The sequence below is a fragment of the Mustela putorius genome, unplaced genomic scaffold (genome assembly GCF_011764305.1).
Source record: "Mustela putorius furo isolate JIRA1106 unplaced genomic scaffold, ASM1176430v1.1 tig00003869_pilon_pilon_pilon, whole genome shotgun sequence".
Taxonomy (NCBI): domain Eukaryota; kingdom Metazoa; phylum Chordata; class Mammalia; order Carnivora; family Mustelidae; genus Mustela; species Mustela putorius.
In genome coordinates, this window is record NW_025422021.1 from 33727818 (window position 1) to 33737500 (window position 9683).

Consider the following 9683-nt stretch of genomic DNA (forward strand, 5'->3'; position numbering starts at 1 on the left):
TGTGTAAGGCATCTCCCAGCCTCAGGTTCAACACAGAAGCTGTTCCTTAAATTTGCACGGCCATAGGCATGAGCCTCCGTCTCGGCGGTTGGCGACGGTGTGCGGCATGTGTCAGAGCTGAGTGGGGACCGGGCGCCCAGCACACGCACTCCGGCATCCCTCCTGCCTGATGGGTACCCTGGCATTTGTTATGGAAAGTCAGAGCTACCAGAAACAGGCAGAGACCTGACCTGTCATAACATGAGTGAACAAAGGTTGGGACAGCGAAGCAGGAACTTTGTGCGAGCCGTTGTTTGCGGAGAGTCGTTCCCCCATCTGCGATCTGAGATATACCTATTTTCTGAGCTTCTGTGGTTTTGGTCCCATTATCTAAGCTCTGATTAGTCACGAGTTTAAGGTGGAATGCGGGCATGGTGAAGCTCTTCAAGGGGTCACCAGTGACCAGTAGCTGCTCCCCTCTGTTGTTGACGTGTCTGTTCTGGTCATTTCTGGGCTCTGGAGGCCACACTCCATTTTTAGAGCTATGTTTCCTCATTATTTTTTTGCTCTCTCAATGGATACACGTCCACAGGACCCCACACCTGTATACACAGGTGTTGGCATGGAGGTGTGCAAAGGGAAAAAAAGGGCAGGTGAAATCTGGGTGCTGTCCCTCTAGTCAGGGACTGGGGTATGTGGTTACAGCAGCATGGGTCCTTTTGAGGACACTTGTGTCACATGGTCACCCTGATGGTTTAGATTTGCACAAGCCCTGTCCATGCGGGCTTGCATTCAGATCTCTAGCACCATGGTTGGCACTCAGCGCGGCGGGATGGGATATAGGGCTCAGGCCCTTTGGCTTGGTGGGGGTGTGTGTACATTTCATAAATATTTCATTGATGGACTCCTCTCCTTGTGCTCCAGGGAAGCGGAGGGACCGCGGGTGTTCCTGGAGAACGTGGCAGGACCGGTCCCCTGGGAAGGAAGGTTTGTCTTGACAAACGTAGAGTTCATTTCCTGAGGTCAAGCCCCAGTCATACAGCCCCCTCTCTGCAACCTCTGTCTCATCTGTCCTTGTGCTCCCAACCCCCATCCCCGGCCTCACGTGCACCCAGCTTTCCCTGTCACCAGCCGGCTTGGTCAGGGGGGATCCCTGTCCTGTCCCCGCTCAAGGAAACACGAAGGCTGTACTCAGCGGACTGGCTGTCTTGGGGCCAGGACCTACGAGCAGCTGGGGTTTCTCTGATCTCTTCATGCGGCAGCATGTGGCTCCTCGCCATAGGCAGACCAGAGGCACTTAGTACTGCATCAGAGCTGCGTTGAACACACATTCTTTAAACACTGGCTGTGCACACACGGAGAGCACTGGCCATATTTAGCTAATCCAGGAGCCTCAAATCCCCGACTGTTTTGGATAATGGCTGCTTGTTCTATGCAGGCTGTCTGAGAACAGACTTTCCATAAGCCTGAAGAGAAACCACAGTTTATCAGAACCAGTCTGAAAAGGCAGCATTTTCTCAGTCAAGAAAATGTGTTCATGGGAATGCACAGTCATCTCTGGGTCTCTTGCTGGTGTTGGCTGGGTGTCCCCTGGAATTCAGCGCCCACTGACTTTCTTCCCCCTGTTTCTCCTTCTCGTTTCCCCGCCAGCATGTTCCTGTGCTGGGTTAATGCAAGGAGCAAACACAGGCTCTCCTGGATTCTTTTCTGCGAATCTGCACACTAACACTGCAATTTAAAAAATAATTTTTATCAGAATCTAGAAGTTAGCAGCTTGCGGCATTGTGTAGAGCGCAAAGGGCTTGGAATCACATTTTAAGTTGGCCTTGGACCCACAGCTGTCTCAGCTTTGTTTCTTTTGTGTAGGGTGAGCCTGGAGAGCCAGGACCAAAGGGAGGCATCGGGAGCCGGGGCCCCCGAGGGGAGACGGTAAGGTCATGATATGCCATGGCTCACCCTTCACTGAAAGGTGGGAGGCGAGTAGATGGGGACCTTGCTCTGGGCTGGGCTTCATCCTTGCAAATCGGGTTGGTTCTGAATAGAGGAAACTTGATCATTGCTTCTTGTATCCTTGGGGATCTGATTGAACACAGTGAAACCTTCTTATAAACAGCAAATCAATTTCCAAGAAAGTTACATTTCATCAGGAGGAGAGGGTGAAGACACTTTTCTCCCCTAAGAATGTGGGGACAAAATGGAGCTTGAACCACCTTCATTTCCGGTTCTGCAAATGGTTTGTGACCATGACTGGGTAGAGCTTTCCTGCAAAGAAATAAATGTCCTTTGGCTAAAATGGAGTTGGAGCTGGTCAGGTCTTGATCCAGAGAGAAACCATTGCCTTTGAATGAGACATCTAGGAATAGAGGTTATTACTTTGATAACTCATTTAGAAGTATCATTTAAAAATAATCTATAACGATAATCTATCTGCTCAGTAACAATAGGGAAAAGATGTCTACAGAACATGGAGAATTTTTAAAAAATGAGGTGGTATACCTAAACATTGTAAATGGACCAGATTTATCTGATTTATAATCCCAAACTTTAAAATATTTTTTGCCTGTATGCAATTTCTCTACAAGAAACTGAAGTTTAAAAGATCCATTTCTGTTATTATTAGTTTCAGGAGTGGGGGTGGGGTGGGGAATCAAACTTTAAAATCTATTCAGACCATTGAAGGAAATCTCTTCTTGATTCTGTGTCTATACATTTTTGGGCCATGGTTCTTCAGCTGTTGATGTTTGCTTAAAGCTGTAAATGAACTAGGAGCCATGCTCGACATATGTTTTAGGGACATGAATGTATAGTTTACATGCAATCTTCTGATTCTTTTGAAATAGTTGATGGAGTCCAGTTCTGAAAGTCTTCCATGGGGGTGTTGACAGGGCAGATCTGAGAGCATAGGAGGAGGGTGTTTGGAAGGAAGACAGTCTAGTGGCACTACTGGAAGAGGAGGGGGTTACAGAGGAGGGGACAGGTTAGGGGACTTGGGAAGACATGAAAGACTGAATCCCATGTTTTTGCTTTGAAGGAGAATCAAAGATTCCTAGATGCAGAGAGTCAGGATGCCTTATGAGTCTCAGTTCAGTGGGTCTTTGATTCTTTGCCCAAGGGCTGTCTTTCCCAGTGGCTGTCCATTTTTCTTTACAGTGGTGCCACACCAGCACCATTTTGCCCAAGGAGTCCATTAAGCTTACTTATAGTCTCCGTCTTGTTGCACCTGGAGGATGGAGTGGGAGCAGGAACACTTCCCTGATCTGGGAACACTTCAGGGAACCAAGGACACTGTGCTCAGGGCTCTAGACAGAGGTGGTTGTGCCTTGCCCAGCGTGGTGGCCCATAGTAATGCTCTCTTTCCACCCCCAGGGCGATGATGGCAGAGACGGGGTTGGCAATGAAGGACGCAGAGGCAAAAAAGTATGTACCTCCTAGATTTCTTGAACTTCTGACAGCTTGTATTTTTAAAGAATTATTTCCCAAAATTTTATTGTAATATCGTGAATATTTTCTCTTGATGACTCCAGGGATATATTTTTCTTGCTCAAGAATAATTTATTTTAGATGCCTTTAAATTGGGACCAAATATTGAGTTATTTATTTATCTCTTACAGGGAGAAAGAGGATTCCCTGGATACCCAGGGTCAAAGGTAATACTTGCAAAATAAATACGTGCCTAGTGGTGGGACATCACTGTTGTTTGGAGCTGAGTCTGGTACGATCATGGGTTGAAAATCAGAATATCGTGGTATCAGTGCTGGGTCAGCCGCTTTTTAACCGGTGACCCGTGGAAGGCCCCACCTCTCTGAGGTACTCCCTCCCCTGTTACATGGAGGTGACAGTGAGGGTTAAATGAAATGACACGGCAGTAACGTACTTTGCAAACTTAAAATGCTGGGATCTGTATGATATTGTCAATACAGTTCAGTAAGCTAAGGCCAACTCTGCGAAGGACACAGGTGTACTAGGAACCCAGCAGAATGTAAATCAGAGTGAGCCACTTGACTTCCCTGGAAAGTGTGGTCTAGATGCCCAAGACCCTCATCTAGACTCTCTGTTTCAGATATTAATGTATCTCTTTCTGGCTCTCTTCCCAGGGTGCCCCTGGTGAGCCAGGGACAGGTGGAGCAGTGGGACCCAAAGGCATTAGAGGCCGAAGGGTGAGTCTGTCTGCACCTGGATGCAGGTGGGGAATGAGAACATGTGAGGTGAAGATTATCCCTCTTCTCCTGCAGTGGGGCTAGTGGTAGTAGAGGGTAGAAGAAAAGGAATCCTAAGCCCTAGACCAGTGTCTTTTGGACCCTCCATGATTGTCTGCACTGTCCTCCTTCAGCAATGCTGTCCTTATGGGGAGGTCCCAAGAACCCCTTCCTCTAACACATCTCAGGGATCACTAGACTGCACACTCCCCCTCTCCCCATCATGAGAGTCCTCTTCCTTAAGCTACTTTTAGCTCTGAACGACTCTCTTCAATGGATGTTTACTCATCTTCTTAAGATTGCACTGTGTCCTGACTTAACAAACTGCGGTCTAGATGTGGGAGACTGTTATTTTTAGTGAAAACCATCGTATTATCCTGTTCATTTACTCAATGAAGAGTCAGATTACACCCTTTAAGATTGAAGGTAGGGTTTCAAAACATTGGATTGGTTGTCTCCACTGAACAGTGACCTGATTAATTGTCATTTTTTGGTTTCTTGTACATCCTCATTAATGGTTCTGGGGGAGGCATCTTACGGTGAGAGAGTTTTCGTGGTGAAAGGAAATGTAGGGTTAGATCACCTTCACCGCCTCTGCCAACTGCAGGAGTTGGGAATCTTCTGCCACAGCTGAGCAGTGTTTGTTCTGCCCTTTCTAGGGAAATTCAGGACCTCCAGGGGCAGTGGGGCAGAAGGGAGACCCTGGCTATCCAGGACCATCTGTGAGTATCCACCCAATTCTGATCAAGCCACTGGAATGGGATGCTCTCCACATGCCTCTTTATAAACTTTCCACTGTCTCGTCTCCTCACAGAGCGGGTTGCTGCATTTTTGTCATTCCTGCCTTTTTTTTTTCTCTCAAATAAACTACTTTTCTTTTGATACCACAATAGAGAAAAGAGCTTTTGAATTTTAGAGTTACAAGAAACTTTAAAAAGAAGTTTCTTGAGGAACCTTGTGCTCTAGGATATATTGTAATTTGCCTTCATAATTTCCTGGTGTGGGTTTGTTTGAGGTTTGTGTACAGGACCAAAAAAAAAAAAAGTACAAGTTTTATACCTCTTGGGTTACATCTTGCAGAATTAGTATAATTTATGTCAGATGTTGGTTTGCAGACTTCTTCCTTTGGTTTATAAAATCCCCGGGAGAGCTTCAGATTTGTGGTTTAAAAACCTCGAGTGCCCGGCTACCTGGGGACTGGAGGGTGACCTGCAGCCTTTCCACTATGTCTCTTCCCTCTGAATGTCTTTGTTTCCTTATTTGAAGCTCTCCCTGTGTTGTCTTCCGACATGAAATTTGATGAGGTTCAAGGAATGATGGATAATCACTCCTACAAGGAAATGTTGAGGGACTAAGACAGGTTGAACTTGGGTGAAGGCCAAGTCAGGTGATTACTGCCTTTTAAACGTGAACCATTTAATGGGAAAAAGTAAGGCAGTCACTTGTCTTGTGGGAAGACATCTGACTGACTCACAAGAGGACTGCTTGACATCAGGACAGCCACATATTGGGACGAGAAGCTGAGCGTCGCTGTGGGTCTATCCTCGGAGCTCCTTTGACTGGGGTGGAATCTGCCTGGAGCTGAGGGTTAGCTAAGTGACTCCTCACTGTCCATTCTGTGTTGAGACTTAAGCCTAAGTGTGCGATCCCTTTGATTTGTCATCAGCTTCCAGGTTTCCAAAATGTAGAACTACTTATCTTGCAAGAGAAACACTTTTGCCCTCAAAGTTGTCTCTCTTTTACTCCTTGGGCAGTAAAATCAAATTTATAGGGAGAGCCTGGAAAGGTTCAAGGTCTGCCAAGGTCTACATTTGCTTCCTTTGTTCTATTTCTGGGATTGGAGGGTGGTTCCTTTGCACTGGTGGTCCCGCCCATCTGCCTGGCTTCTCATCCTTTCCTTCCTTGTTTTACAGGGTCCCAAAGGCAACAGAGGGGACTCCATGGATGTAAGTTGCATGCATACAGCTCCAGTCATTGCATTGTAAGTCTTTTGTCCACCCCCCTCACACTTCTTTCCTTTCCTTTTAAAGCAATGTGCCCTTGTCCAGAGCATCAAAGATAAATGCCGTAAGTACATGATTCTCTGTTGTCCATGACACGCTTCTGTATTTTACATTTGAAATTCTGACACAGTAAACATGTTTCACTCCTCTCTTCCTCTCTTTTATAGCTTGCTGCTATGGTAAGTTGATTTCAGCCGTTTGACTTCCTCCTGCAGAAAGAAGAGCCCTTTTTCCAGTAAGTCAGATTTGTCTTTGAAAATCCCCACTCCCTGCAGGGCCCCTGGAATGTCCCGTCTTCCCGACGGAGCTGGCCTTTGCTTTAGACACCTCAGAGGGTGTCACCCAAGACACATTTAGCCGGATGAGGGATGTGCTCCTGAAGATTGTGGGTGACCTGACCATTGCTGAGAGCAACTGCCCGCGGGGGGCACGTGTGGCTGTGGTCACCTACAACAACGAGGTGACCACGGAGATCCGGTTTGCTGACTCCAAGAAGAAGTCGGTCCTCCTGGACAAGATCAAGAACCTTCAGGTGGCTCTGACATCCAAGCAACAGAGTCTGGAAACAGCCATGTCCTTCGTGGCCAGGAACACATTTAAGCGCGTGAGGAATGGATTCCTGATGAGGAAGGTGGCTGTTTTCTTCAGCAATAAGCCCACAAAGGCATCCCAACATCTCAGGGAGGCCGTGCTGAAGCTTTCAGATGCAGGAATCACACCCTTGTTCCTCACGAGCCAGGAGGACCGGCAGCTCATCAATGCATTACAGGTCTGTGCCCTGTGTGTGTCCTTGGCACCTCCCTCTGTTCTTCTTGGGCCCCGAGAAGGTTCTCAGACCCATCTGTGCCTCCTTGAGGAGTTCATGAGGAATTTCCCAAAGCTCCTGGATGAGGTTGTTGTGATTGGCAACTACTTGAGTGAGATTTCCAGGACAGCCAATGGGGCTGGCGGTAGGGCAACATCCAGATGCCTGTGATTTATTCCCACTGTGTCCCTCCTCACATGTTGGAGGAGCATCTCCCAGGGCTGACCCTGAGGCCTACAGTTTTCTAGTGTGATCTCCCTTCAACATCAATGACTCTAGCACCCCATCTATGCCCCTCTTCAAACCTTTCCTCAGCCTGGATGGCGGCCAAGGCTTAGCCTTCACTGTGAAGCTACAAAGTGCTCCCTTGTCATTAACTTGTTTAATTATTATAACAATAGAAATAATTGCTATAGTAATTGGCAAATGAATCAATTAATATTTATTCAGTGCCAATTCTGGCAGCATTGCTCAAGATAAGTGGGGGGGTGGGCATGATGGGAAAGAGACCTAGATCAGTTAACCGCCTCCTCCCGGCCTCACACACACTTTCTAGCTTCAAGTCACCACAAATAATATGGTCATGTCACTTAACCTGCCTGGGTCTTAGATTTCTTGTCAGTGAAAGGTGGGGTGTGGTGGGATGGTCTCTAGCATCTTTCCTCCCAGACTGGGGTTTCTATGGTCCTACCACTGCCTATGTCAGTGAAAGACAGTCTGGACGTTGGTGCCATCTCTTGGGGCTTCTTCTGCCAAACCACAGGCTGTCTTGAGCCCAGAGCACTGAGCTTGGGAAGCCAGCTGTGGTTGCCAGCTGTCTTCCCTTGTAAGAGAGCTCATTTATGTAAACTTTCCCTCACAGGGGCTGAGGGACCCAGAGCCACATGGCTCTTGACCGCACTGTTTCAGCAAGTTAGAAAAGTCAATTAATCATTCATTAATTAAATTTAATTATTTACTAAATAACTACTTAGTGATGTTGTACTAGGCACCACGATGATGAGCAGGGCTTCTTGAATCTTCTAGAAGTGACTTTATTATTTGCTTTGCCGTTATATCCTTTTCTGGACCTGGGAGAGCCGGAGAGGATGGAGCTACCCTTTGTCCGTGGCTGGAACTGCTGCTGAAAATAGCCATATTACCCATGTTCCAATTATCCCCTAGAAGGAATTTACCATCATCCCCATTTTGCAGCTGAGGAAACTGGACCCCAGGCAGGTTAAATGATTTTCTTCCAGGCCTGACAGAAAGGGCAGCAGTGGGATTTGAACTGTAGCTCATCTGTACAGAAGAAAACCTGTGTTTTCCTATTAAGCTCAGTAGCTCCTTCCTAAGAAAATCCCCGAGAGGATACTGATAAAGTATCAAGGGTACCAAGAAAACCAACGAAAGGATACTGAATCTGTTGGGGGGTTTATTTTTCTGAGGTGACTCTCTTCCTGAGCTCCATTTCAAGTAGTTCCTTACCATGGACACTCCTACCAGCCATTTCCTTTTGTTTCAACAGATCAATAACACAGCAGTGGGACATGCACTCGTCCTCCCCGCTAGGAGAGATCTCACGGACTTCCTGAAGAATGTCCTCACGTGTCATGTTTGCCTGGGTAAGGGGCTTCTCTAACAGGAAATCTGTTACAAAGCGTGCTATCCATAGAGCGACACTTGAATGAATAGTTGCCATTTATGGAGAGGGGTTGTGTTAAATGAAGATTCACAGAGCCGCATGTTTACCAGTGTAATTCCTATATAGGTAACTTCCATATTTAGAGTGGATCCCCTCAAACAGAGCTTCTCTCTGTTAGGGAGTGATTAATTTTATAGGAAATAAAGGAAAAAGTCAGCTTTGTTTACAGTTTGACCTTAGAGTTCAGATTTCAATTGTTGGTCTTTGTGACTTTCTGGAACACATTTCTTCAGAGAGCGGCAAAGAAATCGTTTCCTTTCCTTTCCTTTCGCTCTCCTTTCCTGTCCTCTCTTCCCCTTCCTCTCTCCTCTCCTCTCTCCTTTCCTCTCCTCTTCTCTTCTTTTCTTTTTTCCCTTCTTCTTCCTCCTCTGTCCTTCCCCTCCCCCTCCCTTCTCTGTGTCTTCCCCCACCTCTCACTCCTCCTCCTCCTCTTCCTCTTCCTCCTCCTTCCCTCACCTCCTCCTCCTTCTGCTTCTCCTTTCTCTTCCTCCTCCTCTTCTTCTACTTCTCCTCCTTCTCTTCCTCCTCATCCTTCTTCCTCTTCTCCCCCTTCTTCTTCTTCTCCTCCTCCACCTCTTCCTCTTCCTCTTCTTCTAATGTCAATCCCATACTGTACTAACAAGGACTTTAGCTTCCTGATTTGTTTCATTTAGGGTTAGATGATGAGAACTGAAATCTGGCCACAAAATGGCATGAAGCTATAAAATGGGCTTCTATATTATGTGACGATTTTAATTACCCCTGACTCTCAGCACACTGATGTACAATATCTTGCTGTGGGAGTCACAGAATAAATGGGTTTCCATGCTTCTTTCTAGACATCTGCAACATTGACCCATCCTGTGGATTTGGCAGTTGGAGGCCTTCCTTCAGGGACAGGCGAGCGGCCGGAAGCGATGCAGACATTGACATGGCTTTCATCCTAGATAGCTCTGAGTCCACCACTCTGTTCCAGTTCAATGAAATGAGGAAGTACATAGGGTACCTGGTCAGACAGCTGGACCTCAGCCCAGACC

General features: G+C 46.9%; 1 protein-coding gene across 7 annotated transcripts in view; it reads left to right on the forward strand.

Annotated features, from left to right (window-relative positions):
• The window catches only part of COL6A3 (collagen type VI alpha 3 chain), an 81606-nt gene that overhangs the window by 51471 nt on the left and 20452 nt on the right, over positions 1–9683 (forward strand). For all 7 annotated transcript variants that reach the window (XM_045066871.1, XM_004743674.3, XM_004743675.3 and 4 more), the window contains 12 exons: positions 904–966; positions 1846–1908; positions 3346–3396; positions 3591–3626; positions 4074–4136; positions 4835–4897; positions 6089–6121; positions 6206–6242; positions 6346–6357; positions 6454–6947; positions 8491–8587; positions 9486–9683. The exon at positions 9486–9683 is cut by the window's right edge and continues 501 nt beyond it. In XM_045066871.1, the coding sequence (XP_044922806.1) occupies positions 904–966; positions 1846–1908; positions 3346–3396; positions 3591–3626; positions 4074–4136; positions 4835–4897; positions 6089–6121; positions 6206–6242; positions 6346–6357; positions 6454–6947; positions 8491–8587; positions 9486–9683 (1210 nt within the window). The remainder of the gene's footprint in view (positions 1–903; positions 967–1845; positions 1909–3345; positions 3397–3590; positions 3627–4073; positions 4137–4834; positions 4898–6088; positions 6122–6205; positions 6243–6345; positions 6358–6453; positions 6948–8490; positions 8588–9485) is intronic.